At 40.6% G+C, this 25,838-nt stretch overlaps 3 protein-coding genes across 10 annotated transcripts in view; 1 reads left to right on the forward strand and 2 right to left on the reverse strand.

Moving 5' to 3' along the window:
- The window catches only part of APBA2 (amyloid beta precursor protein binding family A member 2), a 90,315-nt gene extending 83,803 nt beyond the window's left edge, over positions 1-6,512 (reverse strand). For 4 of the 5 annotated variants that reach the window (XM_048956413.1, XM_048956414.1, XM_048956412.1 and 1 more), the window contains exon 1: positions 6,316-6,511. The gene's annotated coding sequence lies outside the window, so the exon portion shown is untranslated. Of the gene's footprint in view, positions 1-6,315 lie in introns of all 5 variants that reach the window. The other variant, XM_048956416.1, reaches the window with a different exon arrangement.
- The window catches only part of MPHOSPH10 (M-phase phosphoprotein 10), a 45,582-nt gene that overhangs the window by 19,137 nt on the left and 607 nt on the right, over positions 1-25,838 (forward strand). For 2 of the 4 annotated variants that reach the window (XM_048956426.1, XM_048956427.1), the window contains 10 exons: positions 20,059-20,716; positions 21,473-21,618; positions 22,055-22,217; positions 22,466-22,607; positions 23,049-23,116; positions 23,405-23,542; positions 23,763-23,873; positions 24,105-24,212; positions 24,626-24,856; positions 25,204-25,522. In XM_048956426.1, coding sequence (XP_048812383.1) covers positions 20,059-20,716; positions 21,473-21,618; positions 22,055-22,217; positions 22,466-22,607; positions 23,049-23,116; positions 23,405-23,542; positions 23,763-23,873; positions 24,105-24,212; positions 24,626-24,856; positions 25,204-25,353 — 1,915 coding nt within the window. In that variant the 3' untranslated portion in view covers positions 25,354-25,522. Of the gene's footprint in view, positions 1-19,289; positions 19,534-20,058; positions 20,717-21,472; positions 21,619-22,054; positions 22,218-22,465; positions 22,608-23,048; positions 23,117-23,404; positions 23,543-23,762; positions 23,874-24,104; positions 24,213-24,625; positions 24,857-25,203; positions 25,523-25,838 lie in introns of those variants that run through there. The other 2 variants (XM_048956425.1, XM_048956423.1) reach the window with 2 other exon arrangements.
- MCEE (methylmalonyl-CoA epimerase) lies at positions 10,627-19,141 on the reverse strand. Its single transcript, XM_048956428.1, has 3 exons — positions 18,801-19,141; positions 13,886-14,226; positions 10,627-11,290 (listed from the first exon to the last, which is right to left on the reverse strand). Exons 1-3 carry the CDS (start codon positions 19,120-19,122, stop codon positions 11,138-11,140), a joined length of 816 nt encoding a protein of 271 aa, XP_048812385.1. The 5' UTR covers positions 19,123-19,141; the 3' UTR covers positions 10,627-11,137.

A 25,838-nucleotide genomic window follows, 5' to 3' on the forward strand; every position in this document is an offset into this window, starting at 1 on the left:
ACCAGTGTCTTCTCTGGTTAATGTTTATAAATATCTAAAGGGATGTGGGAGGCAAATGGAGAGGCCAGGTTCTTCTCAGTGGTGCATAGCAATAGCACAAGGAGCAACAGCCCAAAACGTGAACATAGGAAGTTCCTTACAAACATGTGGAAGAACTTCTGTACAGTAAGGGTAACAGAGCACTGGAACAGGTTGCCCAGAGAAGTTGTGGAATCTCCTTCTCTAGAGATATTCAAGACCCATCTCAATGCCTACCTGTGTGACCTATTGTAGGGAACTGCTTTTAGAGGGGGGTTGGACTTGATAACCTCTTGAGGTCCCTTCCAACCCCTGCAATTCTGTGATTCTGTGACTTCACAGTTTTGTATTTCATTCCGTTTGAGCCAAGTATCACCTTGACTAGAAACACAGCTAATGTTAGCTAGACTCCATACCTCCAAATATTCTCTCTTTTGAAGCCTACACTTCAAAAATTCATCACTTCCTCCTCCTCAGAGAATTTTCACATACAGACTATCACCACCAAAACACAGATGTTATCATGTTGTGCCTCCTCTCTTTTCCCCCCAGTGTTCCTCCTTTGTGATGTGCTAATAATATTTCTCTAATCAGTTTATAGCTCCTAAAGTAATTCAGCATTTAAAGATCTACAGGTGTCTCCTTTGCGTAGATGAGATTTTCCCAAGCTTTATTACCAAAACAGCTCCAAAACTTCCTACCCTTTGCAAATGCTTCATGACAATAAGAGTTGCTTCCATCTGACTTTTCATGTGCTTTATTTCTTCCTTGGTATGAAATGCTGTAGTGCCTTCATCTTCTCTGTGATTAAGAATTATTGGTGGCCTTCTGCATGGCAGGAAGCCTATGGACTTCCTTCTATATAGATCCTTATGGATCACATCTAGGTACAGTATGTTTGTGAAAAATTAAGGTAACATTGTCTGTTGCCACTTTGTTAGTTAATATAAACTAAAGTTTTATTAACTGTTAAAAGCCTCAGATATGAAAGGTCTCCATTTAGGCTCTTAACATTGTGAGATGTAAAGATGAAAGTGTATATGTAAGAACATAAATTCTCAATCTCTGCTTCTGAACCTTCTGTTCAATTTTTACTGGAATTACAATCTCACTAGATCTTTAGAGAACCTTGCAGTGTCATGCTAAGATAAGCACTTGGCTGTCACTCACAACAAATCCAAAGTAAAACAACATTAAAGCAGAGATGACTCTTTACAGTCACTGAGCAAGAGTGCCTTACAGTAGAAAAGGGAAATGAACCCCCAAATCCCCAAGTTATCTTGTTACTTGGTATTCTGGACTGCAGTGGTCATGCAGCTAGACCTGCAAATCTACCTCAACAGTGTTACCTCCCATGGGTTGTGTTACAAAACCAGTGTTGGATTGTAATCAGTGGGCTACACTTATGACCATGAGAAGAAATTTTCCTGCTATGATCACTAAATCTTAGCTGAATCTAACCATTGAACTTAGGTGAAAGAGTTCCACTAATTCTTCAAGGATTAGATCTCACAAACTCTTAACACACGAAGATAGAAGAGTTACAGAAGAAAAACTTGCAAGGTCAGGTCTCTCAATTGTAGAAATGTTTTAAGAAAGAAAACCTAGCAGATTTCACTGTTTGATACAACTTGCTTGGGGAGAGGAACTTCCACAAAGGTTGTAACTGACAGACGTGTTTGAGAGGGGAATCTTTCCAAAAATAAAAGGAAGTGCAGAACACTGGAAATAATCTTAGCTGTTCACAATGCTCCCAACATCAATTTACAAAATGAAGTTCAGAAATTACTTCCTTCAATTAACAGAATAGAAATATTCAACCCGTCTTTTAAGAAATAAAACAATAGCAAGTTATTCCTATGTGGATGAACCTTAATTACTAAAGCCTGTAATGAGAAGTACTAGTCCCTAAGGGAAGCTTCATCTTTAATACTTCAAAACAGACAACTATCCCAAAATACTCTTTCCTGTAACCACCAGTGGGAATCCAGGTGGATATCAGCATTGCAGAATTACTGCTATTTGAAAATCCTTATTTAGACTACAAACCCCATACTGCTCATAACTGCCATACTTCTTCCATCCAAGCTTTTTTTTTTTTTTTTTAATATAGATATACACACACACATTTTTGGTAAACTTTCTCTTCCTCTCTATCTACCTCTATTTTAGAAGCAAATGATCCCTTCATGCATGAATATACTTATAGTTAAGTAGATGCATCTCCAGCATTACATCACACAGCCTTATCATATGAAAATGATGAGACTTTTCTGTAGGTGGAGATGAGAAGATAGCTTCTAGTTCTCTCCCTTTTCCCTAGGTGGAAGTACCTATTAATCCTACAGTTTTCTGTAGCAGCTCTGGTCTACTCTAATTCACTCCTTAAAGTGCAAGTCATCCATCTCTGCTGCAGTAGGTGAAGATAGTAAGTACTGCAACAAAAAAAGGAAAGAAATGTAATGTACTCAAGTGATAGTGCATTTACCTACAAGTATCAGAAATAACGTTCATTCTGTATTTGTTTTTGCCAGTGCTATAAGATCTTTCTTCTGAAGAATGGTACCATTAAGAGATGAGACTGAAGTTTTGACAAAATTTAAACTTGAAAGAAAGCCCTCCTCACAGATGCCATAATAAAGTGTACATGTATGTTTAGCTTCTGCAGGCACAACAAACCCAAAGCATTGAACATTTCAGGAAATGCATGGTGCTTTCTGGTGCTGCTTTTCACACAGTTTTCGAAGGGAAATAGGTCATTCTCCCCAGTATTTTCAAGTATCCAAAGTACTTACAATGAACTTTTAGATCAGCAATTGCATATTTCTTGAAGTGTCTAAAACTTAGTGGATTCCAGCTCTACTTGCATGCCTTCCTCTTAACTTGTGAAATCCATACAACTGCACTGGTGCTTTATTTTCTCCAGCTATAAGAACTACTGTTACGTCTCTTGCACTAATGTTCCAAGGCTTTAACTGCCCGACAGCAGTGCCAAAAAAAAAACCCAACAACCCACTGACTTAGAGAGTGCATTCTTCCTTTTGTTTACACCAACATTAAAATATGAAGTTATCAAGTAACATCTCTTCTCCAGGAGGCTTGTAGTAATGCATTAGTTTATCAACAAAGGTAATGATAGTTGGCCAGTTTAACATACTGATACTACATTCTGTTTTAGCCGAGATACATGGATAAGTCTTAGAAGGGAAGCACTAGTTCCTCCTAAAAAGTTCTGTGTTGTGGGACATCTACTTGCTGTATCAGTTAAGGATAGGCACATACATACAACTGTTTGCAGGACTGTACGAAAATTCAGGTTGGAAAGAATGTTGGAGGTCTCTTGCTCAAGATTCTGTTCAAACCATGGTCTTCAGAAGAGCCAGATCTGGTTGCTCAGGGTATTATCCATTTTGGTCTTAAAAATCCCCAAGGATAAAGACCACACAACCTCTCTGGGCAACCTGCTCCCATGTATCACTGTCTTCGCAGCTGAAAAAATTCTCTTAGTATCTGCCTTGAACATCTCTTGTTCCAACACGTGCCTGTTGTCTCTCATTCTCTGCCACATACCACTGTGAGGAGGCTTGCTCTACTTTCTTGATGACATCCTTGTAAGTACTGGAAGACTGCTCCCTAATACTTCCTTTAATCCAGACTGAGCAACCCCACTCCCAAAGTCTCCTTTCATAGAGCCTGGCCTCCAGCCCCAATCGCTTGGGTGGCCTCTGCTTCACACACTCCAGTTCATAAATATCTTCCCTGTACTAGGTGTGCCAAAAACCAGACACAATTTTACAGATACTGTATAATTAATGCAGAGCAGAAGGGAATAATTACTTCCCTTGGTCTACTGGCTGCATTCCACACAGATGAGGATGCTGCTGGCCATCTTTGCTGCTAAGGCACACATCTGGTTCATGTGCAGCTTGATGTCTACCATAACCCTAGATAGAGCCCTCTCAGCAGTGCTGCCCTCCATCCTCTATTGCTGCAATGGCTTACAGCATGGGCTATTTTATTCAAGCACGGATTAAATTGGAAATGGATATAAAAGGTCATTAACGTTAGGCTTCCCCACCTGAGGTTGGGTTCAAAGGCTTCAACCAGCATTTTGCTCTGGACAAGAAGATCTTTACTTTTCTCTGTGATCTAGTAACCAGAAACAGATCCCTTCTTGCTGGATTTTTTCACCTTCAGCACAGGAACATAACATAGAAGAGGCTTAAGCAATGGTATTTTTTGAAATTAGCAAGTATTATTGGAACAGCTGGAGAGATGGTACAATTACTCCTCTTGAAGTAGTTCCTCATGTTTACAGTGTTAATCAAATGTCACTTTTTAAGGACCTAGCTCTTGTAAAAATTTATCTCCAGTCTCCAGCCTGAGCTGGCATCAACCAAGTCACTCCACAAAAGATTGCTCTTCAAGAGGCCCCCCTTAGAATCATAGGACTGACCAAAAAAGCTGAGCAACCATGACCTTTTCAGGAACGCTTTTTCTTTATGATTAGAGGATCAGGGCAAAGTAATAACGCAGCTGATGATTAGGGGCAACACTGCATCTTTAAAAATAGCCCTAGCTATTTCCAAGTGCAGATAAGACCTAAACTATCACAGAATTCAGGCTCTGGAAGCCTGACAGTCAAGGTTTACAAGGACAACTCTGCAGCATAAAACCTTATAAGCCTATAGAGGAATAAGTACAGTGACTTCCCCTTCTGTGGTTTAGTACCCATAGCACAACATACAGAAATAAAAGGTCCATCCACCTTGACTGTCCCACACAGAGGAGAATCTGGACTATACAGTGATCGATTTCCATCTTATACTTTAAGAAAAGCTTCAGTCTTATGCTTTTCAACATACAGATAACCAGCACGTACTGTGTTTTTACTTTTAAGTGCTGATAAACAATTACACAAAAATTCCTTTTAAGATTATCTTATGTAGAAATACTATTGCTTACACACAACCACATAAAACTGTGATAGCAGTTGCTCCTGTTTTTCATTTCTGCTGCTAAAATGAGGGAGCATTGGGCAATCGGCAAAATAGATGGAATACCTTCTCTGCAAACAGATTTCCCAGCCCCCCTCCAGGGAGATTATACAGTGGCCTTGACAAGGTAATACAACTGAAACATTTCCATTTCTTACACGAATGAGCCACAATCATTTATGACTTTTCTTAAACCTCAGTGTAATGCACATCATCCCTGAATTGCAACCAGATTTCCATCGCCTTTATTTACACTTCTTATACGCCTTCACCTCCATGCAGCAGCCACCAGAACGACGCTGGGGATGCTAACTACAGAGCCCTGTAAGCGCAGGCTGCCGAGGCAAGGAGCCAGCCCTCACCTCTCGAGATGCAGCCAAAAACGCAGCATTCCCCTGCTCTCCTCCACCCCTTTTGTTACGGCAATACAAAAATTGTATTCAAAAACTACTCCAAAAGGGGAAAGCAGATCAGGATGTAATAAATGCCTGGTGCTGTTTATCCCAAGGAAAATCGTGAGTTCCTCATGGAGCGGCTTCTTCCCCTCCAGATCTCATGACGAAGGGAGCGGAAAAAAAAAAAAAAGAAGAAAGGAAAGAAAAAAGAAAGGAAAGAAAAAAGGAAAAAAAAAAAAAAAAGCAAATGGCAATGTTTGATCCGTTTGTACACGGGAGGCACGAAATCAGAGACAAATACAAACTCCTAGCGGTGCTGCATTGCATGAGGGCTCCTCCTGCGTTTCGTCTGACTCTATTAAGGGACCCTCGAGCCTCCAGCCCTGCAACAAAACCCTGACATCGTGGGTGTACCGCGCCGCTTTGCACCGGGGCGTCCGCATCACCGGACGGAGCCGCTCCGGCGCGGCGGTGCTGAGGGGAGCCGGGCGGGCAGGGCACGCCGCTCGGGGCGGCCGTCCCGCGGGGAGCGGAGGGGCAGAGCGACCGCCGCGATGCATCGCTCCGCCGATCTCCGCCGGCTCCGGGCGGCTGAGGGGCGGCGGTGGCACCGCCTCGCGACCGCGGGAGGAGAGCGGCCCCGCGCAGCCCCGAGCGCCCCGAGCCCCGCGCCGCCATGCCGCAGGGTCCCCCCCGGGCAGGGACATGAGGCGGGGGCGGCCCCCGCTTCGGCTCTCGAGGTGCGGGCCGAGCTCGGCTCCCGCCCGGCGCCGCGGGCTCCCCGCTCCCCTGAGGAGCCGTAGGGATGCTGCCGCCCCACCCCCGGCGGAGCCCCGGCCCCGCCGTGTCGCCGACCGCCGCGTCGCCGACCGCCGGGCCCCCCGCCCTGCGGCCCCGCTCCTTACCCTGGCTGACAGCGGCGACGCCGGTCCCCACCCCGCGCCGCGGCGACCGACACGGGGGCAGCCGCAACCGCTCTTTTGTGTGCCTGCCTCGGCGCCACACACCGAGACGGCTGATGGGCCCGGGAAGCTGCGTGCGAGAATACAGACGGCCGCCCGGGAACCTGCATGGCGCATAGCGCGACCGCCGCGGCGCCTCGGGGAGATGGGGAGGCCCCCGCCTCGCGCCCGCCTCGCTCGCGCCTCGCGCCCGCCTCGCCTCAGCCCGTCCGCCTCGTCCCGCCGTGCGGCCGTCCTCGCGCCCCGAAGCGCAGGAGTCGCTCTCCGCTCAGAGGGTGCTGCTCCCGGCGAGGCTGTGAGGAGGTCGTGGAAGACCCCCTCGCGCTGCCCTGCGGGCGGCCAGCGGGCTGTGGCGCGCCCCTGAGCCTGACAGAATGGCACAGAAAGCTGGCGGTGTGGTGATGGGGGCTAACCGGCCGGGTACCGGGACGCTGAGCAGAGCTATCCGCTGGGGCTGCCTGCGGGAGCCCTCAGGCACCATTAGTGCTGGAGGCCTCCAGGCTGGCAACCACACGCACCCAGTTTGCACACCCAAGAACCCAGCTCTGGTGTGGGCCATCGCATGTTATTTCGTCAGTCTCCCATCCCATTCTGCTGCGAAGTGCGCTCCTGAAAGCCATCCTGCTGTTAAAGGCGTTGGGTTGAGGTCATTCGTGACCTGTTACATGAGGTGCAACAAAACCAAGTAAAAAAATAGAAGTCTGAACACTGCAGTGAGGGTTAGCACTTGGCCTCTAACATTCACATTCCACCCTGGAGGCAGACTTGGAGATTGAATCACAATATTTATCTTCTTGTGCTGATAATACATAAAACCTCCTATATAACAACTAAAAAAAAAGAAAGGGAGCATATAAATAGGAGGGGTTACGACTGTTTACAAGGGTGGATAGTGATAGGACAAGGGGAAATGGTTTTACACTGAGACAGGGGAGGTTTAGGTTAGATATAAGGAGGAAGTTTTTCACCCAGAGGGTGGTGAAGCACTGGAACAGGTTGCCCAAGGAGGCTGTGGATGCCCCATCCCTGCAGGCATTCAAGGCCAGGCTGGATGAGGCTCTGGGCAGCCTGGGCTGCTGGTTGGTGACCCTGCACACAGCAGGGGGTTGAAACTAGATGATCACTGTGGTGCTTTGAAAAAGAAGAATCATCATTCTGTAATTCTATGGTTCTCCAAGAATGGCATTTCTTATGGTGAGTGACAAACCCAGGTGGTTTCTCAGGCATTTTATCAGAAAGAATGAGATCTTCCCAGAGCAGCCAGGTGATGGTGGTTACTTGGTATACAAAGGAGAATATGTGAGATCAAGTGCTGCTAGGCCAATTATGACAGGACTTGCTCATTAGTATGCAGATTTCAGACTGGAAGCTATTGACTGTAAAAAGTAATCTTTGTAATGACAGCAAAAGTGAAAAGCCGCCTTAATGTAATTATATTGCATTCCGGTCAGCTCGGTCTCGATGTTCACTCTGCATCCCATCCAGCTTGGTACTCTTTGTTTGCCCTGGGGTAGCTGTACCAGTTGCTTAGCACCAACTCAAATTCCATCCACATGCAAAGGTCTTTCATGGAAACCCAGACAGTGGATTTTTTTGTATGTTTGTTTAGACATGATTTCTGTTAAGATTCACACAACAGCCATTTGCTATTAAGCTGCTATTTTTTTATCTTTTTTTTTTTTTTTTCCCCCTCTGGTACCTTTTCTCATCTGTTTAGGTCCTGTAGATGTCTCTGATTTTATTTCTCCTTTGAAAATAATGAAACCCAAGTATTACATAAACAGTAATGCATATGTGTTTTACACAGAATTACAGGAAGTTACGTATGATCCTTAGATGAGTAATACAGACATCTGAAAGATCATGTTTTAATTAACACTATAAATTTTCAAAATTGTTAACTTAATGAATTGAGCTTTATATACATAATGAACTTTTCACTTTCCCAAACAATAAATCAATAGCAGTACTCCCAGTTGGACAGGGCAGCCAGGTGTTTTCTTCATGAAGCTGCTGCAGTTACAAGTATTGTGCTACAGCTGGTCCAAAAGTGAGCAAGATACATTTTTTTAATTCTTAAATTTAAGTTCCTAACAAACAATCTCCCTTCACCTCATTTTAGAGATAGTGACTCAGACAGATGGTTATTATAAATTTAACATACCAAAATGGAAGGCAAAAATAAAGTGCATAATATCAGTCCAATAATATACTTCTTTGCTAACCTTCAATTTCTGAAAATAATCTTTTCCATACAAACCAGCCACTGATGCAGAAGTGAGATTTTCCTTCCCATTTAATGCACATTTTGTCTGGTCTCTTATGCCTTCAGAGTACTCACAGTTACTTGTTACTTTAGAACTTCTTGTTTCCTTTAAATCACGACTTAGACCTACCTTTATTACTGGGAGAAAATGCAACATAAAAGTGAGTAAAAAGGCTCATTAAACATTTTATGGAATATTTTAGTAGCTATGTACTACTTTCATGGTAACAAAACATAACACTTAAAGATCACTTTATATTATATCTAGAAATGTCACAAAGTGATTCAAAATATACCTACTTAAAATGTTTGGAAGAACTCTTCCTAACTTCAGAGTCTGTGCTTTTATATTTAGCAGTTAACAGTGCTCTTAAAAAATGTGAAAGAGTGCAAATGAACATGAAGCACCAGAGATAGCATAATATTATAGATACTAAAGGACTACACAATTTTAAGAGGCAAACATTCCTCCTTCACAATAAATTTACATTTCATAAAACATTCAAACTGCTTTGAAAATGTTTATCAAAGGTGACAGAATTTGTGTTTCCAAGAAGGTGAGATCTTCCATTTTAAAATGTTGGCCAATTCCTTTGTAAGTTTGTAAAAACTACAAGTAAGTCCTTTATAAGTTGTTAGTTTACATTTCTACATTAATCTTACATGGTTCAACATTCTGTGATTTAAACTATCAGTTAACTTACTGTTTCTAGTGCAGCTCAGTAACAACATGAGAAGTGCTAAGAATTTGCTTCTGCTTCACAGTCTAATAATTTCACCAAAAAGACAAATACAGTGATAAAACAAATGAGTATTTACTGAAACAATTAACTCTTACCTTTTACTCTTTTCTGTGGGTTCCTGAGTCCAACAAACCCAAGTCCATATCACTAGAGGAAGAATTTCTAATAAGGAGAGAATCAACTGAGCACTTTCTGTTAGTATCTCAACATCCCCACATTCCACTGTTTTCCAGTGAGACTTTCTTGGTCACACCAATTTCCATTAATCTGCCACAGCAACACTCCAAATCCAAGGACTGTCCTTAACAATATGCAGCAATACTTTTGCGTGTGCATTAAGAAAGGTATCCATTCAGGAACTGGTGAGCAGAAGTTTCTCTTCTCGTTCATTCACAGCTTTCCAAATTGTCAGTCTCACAACTGTTTTAAATGCTGCAACTGCGGCTTCAAAACAGAAGTTATTCCAATACTTATGATAACTGGGTGAAGATGGTAGCAATGAACACAAATCCAAACTGATATACTACTTTTTTTTTTTTAATTCAGATGGATTAATTGCAGAATAAACATGATAAAACAAGAGGTTTTTTTATCCTAGAATAAAATGAACTTATTTTAGAACAAGGTGGAGTATGTGCAGGGATGTAGGAAAATAAAAAATCATGGTTGTGGTTCAGCTAAAAATATTTCTAAGGATTGGGAAAAATAATGAGAGAAACAGAAAGTATTCCATTTCTACAGATGATATCAAAACAAACTTAGAGAAGTATCAGGACAAACACTGCTTGCTTAACATGCACAAATAAAGTGAAGTCTGGCCATGAATAAGTCAACAAACTGTGACTGCGCTCTATGAGAAACTAAGTACACTGGCATGCTCTCTGATGTGAGGAGATTGTACATAACCAAGACTTATGTTTCTTATGCTTTCCAGTGATTCTGTAAGCACTTTTGCATTAGAAAACAGTATTTATAAAGCAAATAGTTTCCCACTATTTGTACAGGTGTCTCAGAGATCTTCCTATGGATAAAATCTGAAAACAAATATTCACTACCTACAAAAACAAAAATGCAAGATGCATCTTAAAGTCTGAAATATATCTCAGTCAAGTAATTTTTCAGACATTTTTCTTCCCGTTGCCTGCATATGCAGAATTCATAAACAACATGATGATTTATGCTTGTAACTTCCTCACTAGTAATTTTTATGCCAAGGAAAATGTATTTAATGATTTCAGATAGCCATACAATAACATATGGATTTATTTATTGCATGAACCAATCAATCAGTATGAAACATAGACAGTGAATGGTGAAAACAAAGTACGATGTTCCTTTTCCCTTTATTTTTAGAGGGACTATCGAAGCTTTTACTGTTGTCACTGAGAATTGGGTCTCTGCTTTAAAATGTAGAACAAAATAATGTGGGATGACCTAGAAACTGTACAGTTTCTGTGGTTACAGAAGTAAAGCCACGCGGCAAAAACATGAGGCAACAGAACAAAATTACTGTTATAAATGCAACTTGGCTTAGGTATACATCTTGAGAATCACAGTGAATTCAAGAAATGTCAACTGATTGTGAAAATCAAATGCGGAACAAAGAAATCTGCAGCACTATCTTACTGCTCAGAAGCTGTACTTAATCCAAAGGAATTACAGTGAATTTGTAAAGATTGAATAGCACATCAGTATTCTCAGCACCAGCTCAGTAACTTCACAACTCATTTATTGTCTTATTTATGAATATTGTAGCTCAGGCTTGCTCAAGTTCCACAAGGACTCCATGGCAATCTTTAGGGTGAAGAAAAATCACAGGTTTACCATGTGCACCTATTTTTGGCTCTTCACTCAATATTCGAATCTTTTTTTTCTTCAGTTCTGCCATTGCTGCTTTTATGTCATCAACCTTATGAGAGAAAAATACGGTTTACAGAAATTCATCAGAAAACATCCCCAGACTATGACCTGTTCCTTTTTCTTTTTTTTTAAGTCAAACTTAATTATAATAATAGCATTTACCATTAAATTTCAGAGGTTTCCTGCAGTAAAATGTAATTAACAAAAACCTGTCTAAACTATATAATGTGATCTTAAGTTTGATGTCATGACATCAAATTGTCTGAATGTTCCCGAACCTTAAAGGTATCCATCCTTCAAAATAATAAAATGAGCGCTCAGTTTAGCCAAGATGACAGTCAATAATCTATAATGACCTAGAATTAAAATAATTGCACTGTTTTTTTCCCAGTTGAGGTGTCTGGACATAACTCCATGAATAAACATTCATAACACTATTGTATGAAAGATGCCGAGTCTTGACTCAGAGTAACAGACATCTGTTAATTCCTACTCGTTAGCTGCAGTTTTGTTCATCAGAATTCAGAACTCCCTACAACTCCTCCTACACACAACTACCAGTCAGCTAGAAAAAAAAAAAAAAAAAGAAGTGACTCAAGTGTTATATAAAAAAAGACAGCAAAAGTGTCAGAAGTAGCAGATAGCCCCCTTCAGGTTGCTTCCCCAAGTAGAAAAGCTACTGCAGCTCCTGCAGAGATAGCCAGAAGAGGAACTGTGTCTGGGCTCAGCTGGAATCAATTTCTGTATCCCTAAGGAAGCAATGAGAGCAAACAGTGGAAAGCCTGTGGTTGCAATCACGTTACGAGTTTCAGGACTGGATATCCTACCAAACATTCAGCATTCTTTTCATTGCAGTTACTAATTTCAATTGCAGATCATCTGGAATTACTTAATTTCTTATAAAAATGCTTATTTTGTCCAAAGCAAATTCTCCACCAACACATTTATATAAAATTTTCCTTTGAATAAGGCGGAAGGAAAAAACAAAAAGCAATTTGATAAACTCATCAGACTTCCACCCTAGCACTGAAAGATATTTTTGAAATTCAGCTTTTTGCAATAAGATTTTTCATGGAATGTTATTTCTACAACATATTTTCAAATTTCAAATGAACAACCAAGTGAAATTAATTTTTTTTTTGTTTATCTGAAAATTATTTTTGCTTAAATTCAGAAGAGAATGTGCCCTGAAATGCTGGGATTTTCATTCTGAAGGGAATAGGAAATTAGGGGAGGAGTGGTTAATTTCTTTCTGTCTATGGTGGTGACCAAATTTGTTTTCAGTTCCATTTAAAAATCAAGCCAACAACTGAATATCTTTTTCCATGTAAACTGATCTATAACCTTCCATGTGAATTTATATGGAGACCATTAATATAGGAGACATACAGAATCTAGCAGTAAGTTCTAAGACTTCACTTAGGAGATTCTGGCTGTAGGTAGTACTCCTTCATATGTTTCATCAAACTTATCTGTTCCATTATGACTCCTGGTTCTCTTGGCCTACTATATCCAGCTACATGTTTTCTTCTTTAATACAACACTTCTGCATTTTTCAACATAACTAGCGTGTCCCATTCTTCACAGTTTTCATAATTAACAGTATGTTTTCCCTTGACAACTGTCTTTGGTTTGTCTTCAACAAGAAAGATCCTATCTCTACAGAATGGAGAACTAGACAGAACAATTTCAGATGGTAATAACATTTCTTAAAACTTCTTCAGAAGGATTACATTTACTTGAAACTCTAGGGAGGTTTTTGCTGAAAAGTGCCCACATCTTCTTTCTCTTGTACCTATAACTTAGCACTGCTGGTCCTACAGAGGGCTTGAGCTTTCCTCTGGTCTTATTCCAAATCACTTCTTTCTTCTATAGTCCCCATTTCCTAGGTTCACCTTCATGTTTCTAAAACAGAATGGTCTTTATAGATCAAGTTGGAAAGCCATTTCACTCACATTGGGCATCCCTTTATTTATTTATAACTCTGAGCGAAATAATACAGTTTGCAAACAGTATTCAAATATGGAAAGCATTAAAAACAGGCAGCAATGTGGAATTTTACATCCAATGTTTGCACTAAAATATGAATATACTACAGAAGTTGACTACTTATATAGTTGACTACCTTTATACTGCATTGCTTCCAAACAGGACAGAAGAAACTCTACAGACTTTGCTGATGTTTGGTCAGAGTGACCAATGGTCTTTTTTGACTTCTTTAATCAATTATCAATGACATATCAAACAGCAAGAAACTACTGAAAATCTAAACTATGCTTCAGCTTAAATTTACAGCTGCATCTTTTACCAGCGTATATCAGGAAGTTCCAATGTCAAGAAGTTACCACCTGTCAAGTACCCTTAACAAGCCATTGGGCTTGTCTACCTTCCACACTGGCTATAGATTAACAACACATAATATAATTTTTACAGCATACAGGAGGAAAACTTCATGACATAATTTAAGGAATGGAACTCTGGTTTCCAAAACAGAAAAAAGCCACGTTTAAGACTTCCATCTCTACAGCAGGAATTTTCACAAATAAGACAGCCTTATATGTTTGTTCCTTACACATTTTAAGCCTATGGAAAAAACAAATTCAAACTTTATATTTATAGTTATATAATATATTACGTTAAATACCTCAATGCAGATATGATGCATTCCTCCAGTCTTATTCTTTTGCAGAAAGCTTGCAATGGGACTTTTCTCTCCTAAAGGGTGTAGAAGTTCCAGCTTTGTATTTCCCAGCTCCACAAAAACAGTGTAGACACCATGTTCAGGAAGAGCAACAGTCTCGCTCACCCGTGCTCCTAGCACATCTTTGTACAAGGACTGAGCTTTCTCCAGATCAGGCACTGCAATTGCTACATGATTAAGTCGGCCCAATTTCCACAAACAGCTTGGAATGTTTTGAGAAACAGAATTTGATGATAATAAAGTTCGTACTGTTGGAGCTGAAGTCTGCAGTCTGGTAAGAAGCCCTGAAAAAAAGGTGAATAGCATCAATATGATGCTTCTGAGAAAGCATAGGTATTGCTCTTTGACCTTTTAAGAGACCTGCGTAACTCCTTGTTGTCAGCAAACTACTGTGGAATGTAGACTGTAGACAAAGACCAAGGAAAGGAAAGAATTATTCCGTAGAACTCTCAGCTCAAGGGAAATTCTTTTTTCAGAGACTAATTATTCAGAAGTGTTCTAAATGCTTATATATGCTTGTTAAAAGTAGGAATATGTGGCCAAATACAGCAGTCAGCTGTATAATGTACTTAAAAGTTGCTTCTGAATTTTTCAGAGCTTTTTATAAAACACATAAAGAAATAAGGACATACCTACACATGTAGAAATTAAAGCAAGCAAACAAGAGCAGCAACAAAAACCTAGGACAGAACTAACTGATACTGCAAGACCCAAAAGAAAGATAAAAGACTTGAGGTTTTATCTGTTAGAACTAACTCCAGCAAGGAAAGAAATGTCACGTTGTATTTGAGGCTTGAGGGATGCTACCATCTCCTCTCCTGTCTTTCATTTCCTATTTTCTCTTTCTCCAATCATTATTCTTTAACCGCTCTTACTTTTCTCATGTGTCATACAGGTCTTTCACTTAGTTTCACTGGCATGTTTCAAGATGTTTAGAAATAATTTCTCTTCTAAATACAATGAATAATACCATGCCCTACTGAAAAGTAATGATTCAGAAGATTAAAACGATATTTGCTTTTTTAATGCAACTAGTGCCACTGGCTTCAGCATGACTTAAAGAAAAACTACCATTTGTCTCATTGTAAATGAAAAGGTAATGAAAAACAAAACATACTGAATGACAGTATGACACAAAGGCCAGGGCTAACATATAGATGTAGATAAAAGATGGATAAACCGTAAGGGAACAAAGTACAATGAAAAACTGCTTAGATGTCTATAAAACTCTTCAGACTGCTCTGACAAGACAGTACTGAACGTTGTACTATGTCTTATTTCTGTTCTGATCAAATAGTTCAAAAGTTGGGGTTTTCTTAATCTGAAAAAAAAAAAGAATTAGAACAATTACAAATAAGTATCAGTCTGTTGAATTTGGAGAGATGGGAGGGAAACGTTACTCTTATTGGTTGCATCTAGCACTGCAATTAGAATTAAATGAAAGGATATATTCAGAAAGGCAGCATTTGAATTTCATGCCAGTTTGCTTTAGGCCATGTCAGAGTTCCCAGTGCCTCAAGGCCAAGCTAGAGGCATCTCAGCATTTGTCTTTGATGCATTCTTAGCTGCAAATTCACAGATGTGCCGTTTTGCTAAGAGATCGTGCCAAGGATGCACTGAGATTCTGAATGCTTTCCAATACACTTAGGATAGACTGGCTTACATTTTTCAGGCTCTTTGTTCTCTGGAAAGGTACTGGTCCCTGTAAGGTACAGCAGGAGCTGTAATTAATCAGCTGGTTTCACAGTAGGAAACAGAAGTACCGTTTTGCTGGAAGACTATAGCTATCAATTCATTTTACTTCACAAACAAGAATGATGCAGTACTGAGACATGTATGTGTGTGTGCACTTACGTATAAGCTTTAACAATATGCAAAATTTACATATTTTCAATACTCACTACCATAAAAGTAAGCATATTCAGAATATTTTGATAGTAAATTAGCATCCTACACGAAGTGCTTTCATAAGCTTGCTCAGCTCTCCAAGTAAGCACTCTGCTGTAATTCTTGCCAGCCTTTCACACAGTACATCCTGTCATCACTTTCATCTGAGCCACAAGTTCTGGAAAATTCTTTTTTGCTTTTGTTACCTTTAGGTTACAATAGTGATACTACAGTAACTCAATATTTCAAAGTACTTTTCAGCTTTTTATTTACATATTTATTTACATATTAAAACAAAATCTACCAGCAACTTCTATGCAGAAGAAAATTTTTTGTTTCTCAAATATCTATGCAGAAAGTATTTTGCAGATACAGTTGTTATCTAAATGGAAATGTGTCTGGAGTGAACAAAGCAGTTGCCTGAGGAAGCAGTAGCATGCAATGCTCTATAACATACAAAAGAAAACATGCACCTTTTAGCTGGTATATTCAGAGGAATGGATAATTAACTAGACTTGAGTTTAACCAGGTTACCAGAGTAAATAATGCATTTTTAAAAAAGTCAAATACTCTTTTCAATCTACCTAAGATTAATAGTTGTTTCCTGTCATCACTTTTTAAGATCTGATTCAATTTTTGGTGAAGCAAGAGAAATTTTCACTTACAGAAAGTCAGTATTTTCCAAAAGAGAAAAAAGATGTGAAATTACTACTTGCTATGCTATTTCTGATGTTTTCTAAGCAATTTTCTTATTTAATTCCTGTTTCCAAGTACTAATATGCCACGATTGAGTGGAAATAACAATAATGTTGATTTTCAGACAGTCATGACCAGTAGGAAAAGCTTCAATGTTTCTCAGTCATCTTGATATCTCCCATCTGTAATTCTTGCTGTACTTCACCCAGGGCATAAGATTAGCATAAGATTACATGGCTATTATGATTAAAATTGCATTTTTTGGCAAAAATTAGAGAGGTAGACTGTTACTTGGCTATTACTGAAGCAACAGTAAAGCAAATAAAGAGTATTATTTTTGTTGGTTTCTACTCAAGAAAACACTTGATTTTTGTAGTATTTCCTGGACTGACAATATAGTGAAAAAGTTAACAATAATCCAAAGATTCTTGTGAAGTCAAAACATATACAAAATATATATTATGCATCAACCCACTTCCTCCTCCTAAGAACTCTTTTGTTTTTTCAGTAAGTATGTATGGACAGAGGACATTTTTAGAGTTGTGAAGACGTATGACTTTATTCTGACTCTATATGCATGTTTTAATTCCAAAGGGATCAGTATGAACTGGCTGAGAATGAACAAACAGCATTTGTATTTTTCTGGCATTATATAGATTAGTACCCAAATAGTTACTAGTTACTTGAAATTCTACTCTTTATTCATCTTCATGGTTTTGGCCTCATTTTCATGCTAAGAAGTCCAGCAACTTCAGAATGAAACTCCATCACTTTCATGTTTCAGTGAGTTATGCATAAATCACAAAGCTAGTCTTTTGTTCAGAGAGATGTGGTTACATTCTTCAAACAAAAAAGCATTCATCCAGTAACTTAGAGAATTACTCAAATAAATCTGAACTTCATCCAATGATAAAAAATAAGACTTTGTTCCTTTTGAAACCAATGGAGACTGCTACTGAAGTATCTATCCAAGCATCTGTCCCTCTTTGACAAACTTGCATGTGCAGACCAAATTCACACGTGCAGTTTCTTCTCCTACTATGTATGTAATTTACCCTACTGTTCTTTTTAAATATGTAATTTTTCAGGCACTGATAACCCAAGCTGAATTTTTTAAGGCATCTTGTCCTTTAGGGAAGATTCAGCACACCCTGCCCTCCTATATGATTACTGTTTTTAGCTTTGGCATTACTGTGGAATGTATGTTACCATGTTCAGCTTCACTTGAAGAATATTTTTAATGTATCTATTTGGGTTTTATTTTTTTAATTGTTAAATGTCTGAGTGCTGGTATTATGTGCATCAAGAATTTAAACGTGTGCAATTGTCCTGATAGAGGCATAAAATGGCATTCTGCAAATGCTGACTCATAGGCCTGTTGCCCCTGATGGCGGCCGTGTTTGTTGACTTACATGGTGGGGTAAATAAATACAAGCAAAATCCTACTCAGTGCAGCAGTGCTCTCTGGAGGAGTTGCAGAGCTGTGGGCCACACTGAGAAGATCCTTCTCACTGGGCACTGCTCTATGGCTTGGTTTGACATTGAGAAAAACTCCCAAGCACAAAGACAGTGTTGTCACTATGCGGAGCTGGGCACAGCAGGGCTGTGTATACTGTGTATAAGCTCTCTGGAGCAAATGGAAAAAGGGCACAGTTTGTCCCTTTTAAATCCCAGGAGTTTCGAGGTGCTGTTCACATCTTGGAAGCTGCCAGCAAGGCCTGGACCATCCTTAGCACTGCTCTGTTTGTGCCAGAGGTACTTTTGGGATCAGAAGGGCTCCATAGTTCTGAAGGAGCACCAGACTGCACCAAGTCTTAGTCACTTTTCCCCTGCAGTCAGTGGCAGTAAGGCAGTGCGGTGAGGATACAGTGAGGGCAATCTGCCATCGCTGTTAGGAGAGGGAACAGTTCAAGTAATTATTATAGTGAATGGGAAATAATTTTGCATTTGACTTCTAAGTTGCATTTTAAAGGCAAGCTTCTCTTTGCTTCTCTACCCTGGTGCTCTAAGTAGGCGGTTTGCTGCGTAGGTTTATGCTGAGACAGGTAACGCCGTCCGTATCAGACCTTTTTAAAACCAATCCTGTAGGTCGCTCAGCAAGCAGCAGGCCCGCAAAGGTACCAAAAGAGGCCGCGGGCGGCTCTGCGCCCAGGGCAGGCACAGGTGGCGGTACCCGCACAGCCCCGCTCCCGCTCCCAGCCCGGCTCCCGCCACGCGCCCACGCCTGGCTCCGCTCCCGCTCTCAGCAGCCCCGCCGCGTTCGGCCCCCCGTTACCGGCCGCCGCGCGCCCCAGGGAGGCCGCCATGTCGCCGCCCCACCGCTCGCAGCCCGACCAGCCGCACGCAGGCGGGGCCGGGCCGCCCTCCGCCGTCACCACCACCGCCCCCCGCCCGGTGGAGCCGAGCAGAGCCCTCGGGCGCGGTGACGGCGTGGAGCTGCGCGCCCATTCGGGCGTCATGGTGCGCGCCCGGCACGGCGGCGTGGTGCCGCGGCCCCAGGGGCTGCGCGGGCGCCTTTCTCCGAGGCGTGAGCGGCTGTGCCCGGCGTTGTAGAGTGAACCTGGGTGACGAGCAGGCCGGATCGGTGCTTGAGGCATAAGGCTTTGCGAGCGGCTGTGACACATCCTAGGCACGTGAACTGTGCCGTACCCATTAATAAATATCTCCGTAATTAACGGTGTACATCAGCATCGCCGCTCGGACACGGGGACTTCTGAATGCTCAGTGCCAGCGGGAGGACGTGGGCAGCACCGGGTTCGTGCGGGGCTCCCGGCGCCCAGCAGCCAGGGGCGGGCCGCCTCCTGCCGCTGCGCCTGGAGAGGCCGCGAGGGCGGAACGTTGGTGTGCGGAACGCCGGTGCCGGCTGCTGGAGCCGCTCGGAGCTTTTGGCGAGTGCTCGGGGGCGGTGCCGGGCAGCTGCACGTGAGGGCGATGGCGGCCACGGCTGGGCTGGAGAGGTGCCTCCGCGTGGCGGGTGCTGCTGCGGCGCGGCCTGAACGCTTCCTCAGGTACCTCAGGCGCGGGGCTCGCTGCTCGCTGCGGGGCTTCGTGGCGGCCCGACGGGATTTCTGGTGCCGCAGAGCCGCGTTCTGCCGGGCCCTGCCGGTGCCGGTGCGACGTCCCGGACCTTTCCTCAGCCGTCGGGATGTCCGTTTCTTCCTTCTGTGTTCTGGCGCTGGGAGAAACTGGAATGGCTGCCCGAGGATGAATACTGAGGAATGAGACAGCAGAGAGATGGTTGTTGTTTTGAGTCTGGGGATCTTGGGTGTTTGGTGCTGTACTGCCTCGAAACTTGTGGGTTGCTTACATGTGATCAGAATACAGTAAAGTGCGGGTGCGGAAGGGGGGAACGTGCAGCAAAGAGACTTAACTACAACCTCTGTATTGCTGGGAATGCTCGATATGGTTAACTCAGTAGAAGCCGTGGATGAATGAAAACGAGTGAGTTCTGCAAAGTAGAAGTATGTGGGGAGGAACAAAAAGACAACACCTGCTGTGCTTTTTAAAGTTCTTATTTTTTTTCTTACTCCCAGTGTGCAGGATGAGCTGGCTGCTGACTTCAGAACGTTAACAAAGACTCTTTATGATTTAAATAAAGCTCTTGGAAGCAGTGTAGTTCGTGGAAGTCCTCTCAAAGAGCTGGTGATAGAGAACTTTGATGAAGAACAGATCTGGCAACAACTAGAGCTCCAGAATAATGCAGTCCTTGATGTCTTCAAGAAATCTGTTGCACAGTGTACCAATGATAAAGACCTTTGCCTGATCTCTGACCAGGAAGATGACGGCTCTGATGCAGAAGCCAGCAGTGATAGTGAAGTGGAAGACATGCTAGAAGCAGAAACTGAACAGGAGAATGTCTATACAGAACATAAAACTGAAGTTAAAGAGAAGAAAAGTAAACCCAGAGAAAGCGTAATAGAGAAATACAGTGATGATGATTCTGATGTTGACTTTGATATTGAAGCACTAGAGCAAGAAACTAAAACAGCCAAGAAAACAGCGGTGAGAAAAACAGGAAGAACGTCTATAGTGGATGACAGATTCTTCAAGCTGGCTGAGATGGAAGCTTTTCTAGAACATGTGGAGAAGGAAAATGGGGAGAGGGAGGAGGAGGATGATGATGATATCGACTATTTTGAAGACATTATCTCCGATGATGAGGAAGAAGAGTTTGAAGAAACTAAAGTCAAAGTAAGAATATCAGTAACATAATTCTCTGAAATTTTTTTTCTGTAAATCAGGGTCTGGTATCTGGTGGGGTGACTATAAATTGTTGAGCTCTAAGTGGAAATTGCCAAGTTAGATTTGATTAAACGACTAATGATTATTTCTGAGGCTTTACATTAATAATGTACTCGACTTCAATCTCTGTAACAAAATTCGCTGATTTAGAAAAACATACCATCTTCCTATTCCAGTTTCTCTTTAGACCTATCATGTGTTTCTGCATGAAGTAAGGACTTGCGGTAAGAAATTTGTGACCTTGCCTAATTGCAGAATACCTGACCTAGCAAACAAGGAAGCATTGCTCATACTGACCTCTGGTGATGAGAGATCTCTAGGGTGACTGGTGCAAAGCCAGAGCAAAGGGGGCTTGGCAACTTCTTTTTTCAGGGACATGGCTTTGTAACTCTCATTTTGTTGAATTGCTGTGTACTTGTTTTGAAAATAAGTCTTATTAGCATTTCCCGAGATTCTTGCTACAAAGCATGCCCAAAATATAAGGCAATAAATACCTGTGAATAATCAGCAATACCTATTTGTCTCTGACTTTTGTATATGTTGAAATAAGAAAGTCAGAATGTCTTGGCTATAAGAGGTTATACTGAGATTCTCTAAGTTACTGTGTCAGTAAGTTACAGGAGTAGTGCTGTTCTCCAGGTGTTAAAGGCAGGATACCCTTAGTCTTCTGTCATCCTAACAGGTTTTTCTATCTCATGTTTTTAGCCACTTAAAAGTTCTAGAGATCTAACATACAAAGACTTCTTTGATCCTGTTGATGACAATGATGACTTAGCTAATGATGCTGAAGACTATGAGAATGAAGAAGCCGATAGTGCTGTTGAAAAGGAGAATGAAGAAAGCATGTCTGAGTAAGTATATGCATTATTTGCAGTTAAAATGTTCTTGCAGTTTTACACTAAATGTGCCACTCTGTTGAAGTAGAAAATGAAGTGTGAATTCTAGGTTCTCTTTATTCACCATTTGCCATTTTGTTTTCTGCTGTGTCATTGTGGATTGTATTATCATCTTAGTCAGAAAGTATTTTACTCCTCTCCTGAGTGTTTCTTGGTATTTATTTCACTAAATCAGATAAAAGCCATAACTTCAGCTATTGAAAGTTGGTTTTAATGTATGGAAGTTTCCCTAGTGTCTCTGCCTTCACTGAAAGTCTATTGTAGTTCTTAAGTGTGAGTTAGTCATGCCAGGTAAACTGCCAGGTAGTGAATGAAATATCTTCATGTAAAAGTGGTGACTTTTAAACTTTTAAACTCCTACTTTAGCATGCATTGTATTTTGATTTTACAGGGCTGAGGATATTAATGAAGCAATCATGGAAAATATGAGAAATAAAAAAGTTTCTTTTAGTTTGCCAGATGACAGTGAAACAGAAGATGTTACTGATGTGCAATTAGAGAGGGGTATTGATCTCAGTGAGGTTAAGTCGTCTTTTGAGAAGAGACAGGAAAAGGTAATTATTTCATTTTTCTAATACTTTGAGACTGTGGCCATTGGTTTTTATTGATTGCTGAAGAAGTTAGAGAAACATGAAGAGGCCGCTTGCAACTTAAAGTGCTTTATGTATATCTGATGTACGTATAGAGTTATATGTTCTCACATTTGTATGTGAGTAGGTATTGGAAGTACCTGAAATGGCTATTTCTTTCTTCGAGTTTACTTGTGAACTGTTTTTAACTTCTTAGGAAATTTGTTTTCCAGATGAGTGAAAAAATAAAAAGTTTAGAAGAAGAGTTGTTGGAGGAGAAACCTTGGCAGCTTAAAGGGGAAGTGAGTGGACATAAGAGACCTGAAAATAGCCTTTTGGAGGAAACAGTACTCTTTGATCATGCAGTCCGAATGGGTGAGCAATGAAGGGTGGCTTTCTTGAAGGCATGTTGCTCTGTCACGTTGGATTGTCTTCTCTCTAAGCATGCTGATAGCACCCTTGACTCAAGAGTAGGGTAACAAGAACAACGGTTAAACATTTCAGCACGTTTCTGAGGCTGTGTGCTTTCATTCTGGAAAATATAGGATACAACAATTTTATTGGTTCAATTTTAACTTGCTTGAACATTCCTTAATATAGTGGCAGACTTAATTGCTTATGAGTCCCACATAATATGATTCTCCTTCCCATTCATATCTCTCTGCAGTAGAAGAGAACAGTGTTATTTACTTAGCTTCACCTATCAACAAAAATCTCACACTACTACGTTTTTATTGAGGACTTACTTTCTTTTTTTATTCCTCATAACAAAAAGTATGCCTTGCTGCAGAAACATCAATGTTTTCTTTTTCTCAGCTCCTGTGATCACAGAAGAAACTACTTTTCAACTTGAAGATATCATCAAGCAGAGAATATTGGATGAGGTTAATATCTTGCTTGCTCTTCAATAAAAGTATATATTGGAAGGATATTTAAGTACTTAAGGAAATTACTTATTATTGATTATACTATTTTTTGCCCTGATCCACTGAAAATAACTTGAGCTATACATCTTCTATTGCATTTACAAGTGAGAGCGTGAACTTCCAGAGGTTTTGGGGAGCCATGTGTGAACTTGTTAATATACCAGATAAGTTCATGTTCTAAATAAGCTGTTGCACGTCTGTATTGGTCTGTACTTGCATTTGATCATTAATTTATCACCTTCTCAGGCGTGGGATGATGTAGTTCCAAAAGAAAAACCAAAAGAGGATGCCTTTGAATACAAGAAACGTATTACTTTGGATCATGAAAAGAGTAAATTGAGTCTGGCTGAGATCTATGAGCAAGAATACTTGAAACTTCACCAGGTGACATAAACAATGCTTTTTCTTTTGGTTTGAAGTTTTCATATGTAAATGTGTGTATTTACTTGTATGCTGCTACCTGTCTTTGCCTTTGTGGAAATACCTCAGTATTTCCAAGTGTTTATAGGTGGAATAGTGGTGAATTGCATACTGTGTTATCAATCTTGCTAAGGTAAAATTGTTTTAGGAATGATGTTGCAGTAACATTGCATTATTAATGCAGCAAAAAACAGAAGAAGAAGAAAATCCTGAGCACAAAGAAATTCAGGAGATGATGGATTCACTGTTCCTAAAACTGGATGCGCTTTGTAATTTCCACTTCACGCCCAAACCAGTATGTACTTCTGTTTCAAAATTACTCTTTTTCTTCCTTTTTATTTATCTCCCAAACAGGAGATGTTCCATTTTCCAAGTATATTTTTAAGTGAACATAGAACTTGTTCTGTTTTCATGTTAGATACATTAGATAATTGGTTGTAAACAAAAACAAATACCTAGTATATCCAGTTACCTATAAAGTCCTGTGAAATGGTGTGCTCAGTCTTGAATGTTTCCTTATTTCTAGCCTGTGCCAGAAGTTAAAATAGTGTCAAACCTGCCAGCTATAAGCATGGAAGAAGTAGCACCTGTTGCTGTTAGCGATGCTGCTCTCTTAGCACCAGAGGAGATCAAGGTAATAAAAATCCTCGCTTTTTTGTTTTCTTTCTTTCTTTCTTTCTTTCTTTTATACTTCTATATATTTAAAAACAAACAAACAAAAAAAAAAAAAACCAGTTGTCACAACAGTCAGAGAATTCTGCCTCTCAACCCAGGTATCCTAGGTTGTGATAGTATGGTTGGGTTTTGTTCTTTACTTGTGATGGTAATAATCTCAGTGTATAGCTGAGTGGAAGAGGCAGTTGAATGGCAATAGAATCTATCAGCTGTACAGAGAGCAGCTTCTGACAGTTTTTAATCTGTCTTAATATGGTATTGCCCTAAGCTGGTTAAACATCTGAAATAATCAAAATGCTAAGACGGACTTGAATACTCCGAGGTGAGCTTTCTTTTATGCGCTTACGGATACAGAGATCTCTTTCTCTTTAGGAAAAGAACAAAGCAGGTGATGTAAAAACAGATGCAGAAAAGACTCCCACGGACAAAAAACGAGAGCGGAGAAAGAAGAAGCTTCGTAAACGTATAAAGCTCAGGGAAAAGGAAAAACGGCAAAAACTTCTTGAAAAGATGAAACCAGAACAAAACATGAAGCTCAGCAAAAAAGCTGCTGCAGCAAAATTGAAAAAGCTTACAAAAGAAGGCAAAGCATCGCTACTCAAGGTATGGTGCTCTCAAATATCCCTGCATCATTTCATTTTCACTAGCTGTGGACCTCTAAAATCTGCAGGATAATGTTTAGCATACTTACAGGGAGAAGTTTCTTTCCTGTTCTTCTTTGTATAATTGCATCTACAGTCCCTTTGGATATCTTGGACCCAAATAGTGTGTGTGCTTGCCTGCCCAGAGCTTGTTACATAGTTTATGTTTGAGCAAATACGTCAGGTAAATATGACCTTTCAGAAGTCAATTAATTAGTTACAGATGATATGTGATTTCTTTTAAAGAGCCGATAAATATAATGATGCTGTTTATATATTTCTGGGCTATAACGATTTGTCTGTTGACAGGATGAAGGAAAAGATAAGGCCGTGAAGTCATCCCAAGCCTTCTTCTCCCAATTACAAGATCAAGTGAGAATGCAAATCAAAGATGCAAACAAATTGAAGAAGAAACAAAAAAAGCAGAAAGACGTCTCTGTCCATAAGCTTAAATTATAATTGACTTTTTTATATGTACTAGGTCTGTATATATCAGTACATACAGAAACAGCGTTTGTATTTTAATGCTGAATTGGAATGGTTATTAGTCTTTGTACATCATTAAAATGTTCTGGGAAGGCCTAAACTGTGATAAAGACATGTTCCTCTATTTTTTTTTTTTTTTTTTTTTCATTCCAGAACAAAAACTTGGTGACATCAGCCACATCCATAACTATGTTTGTGATGTGACTTACAGGTGCCAGCTGTAAGCTATTGCTTTTTTTTATACAATGTTTTAATTTAGTAGAGATGTAACAGTGTTTATTACAGCTTAAATTTTCAACCTGTAGTCTAGGGATGCTCTGTAATTGAATCTCTGTCTGTTTTGAGCAACTTAAGGCCACTTCAGGATATAAAAGTTTCCTTGAAGAGCGACTGCCTCTACCCTTACCCACTCTTGTCAGTAATGAAAGGATTGCTTCCCTTCAAAACCAGATGGCAAA

The sequence above is a fragment of the Lagopus muta genome, chromosome 10, assembly GCF_023343835.1.
Source record: "Lagopus muta isolate bLagMut1 chromosome 10, bLagMut1 primary, whole genome shotgun sequence".
NCBI lineage: Eukaryota > Metazoa > Chordata > Aves > Galliformes > Phasianidae > Lagopus > Lagopus muta.

Coding starts and splice junctions, on each gene's coding strand:
- MCEE (XM_048956428.1), bottom strand. CDS start 19,122: ATGCCTCAAGCACCGATCCGGCCTGCTCGTCACCCAGGTTCACTCTAC. Junction 14,227..18,800: donor CCTGGGGCGCGCGGCGGCCG/GTAACGGGGGGC, acceptor CCTTTTTTTCAG/GGCTTCTTACCAGACTGCAG. Junction 11,291..13,885: donor TGCATCATATCTGCATTGAG/GTATTTAACGTA, acceptor TTCTCTCATAAG/GTTGATGACATAAAAGCAGC.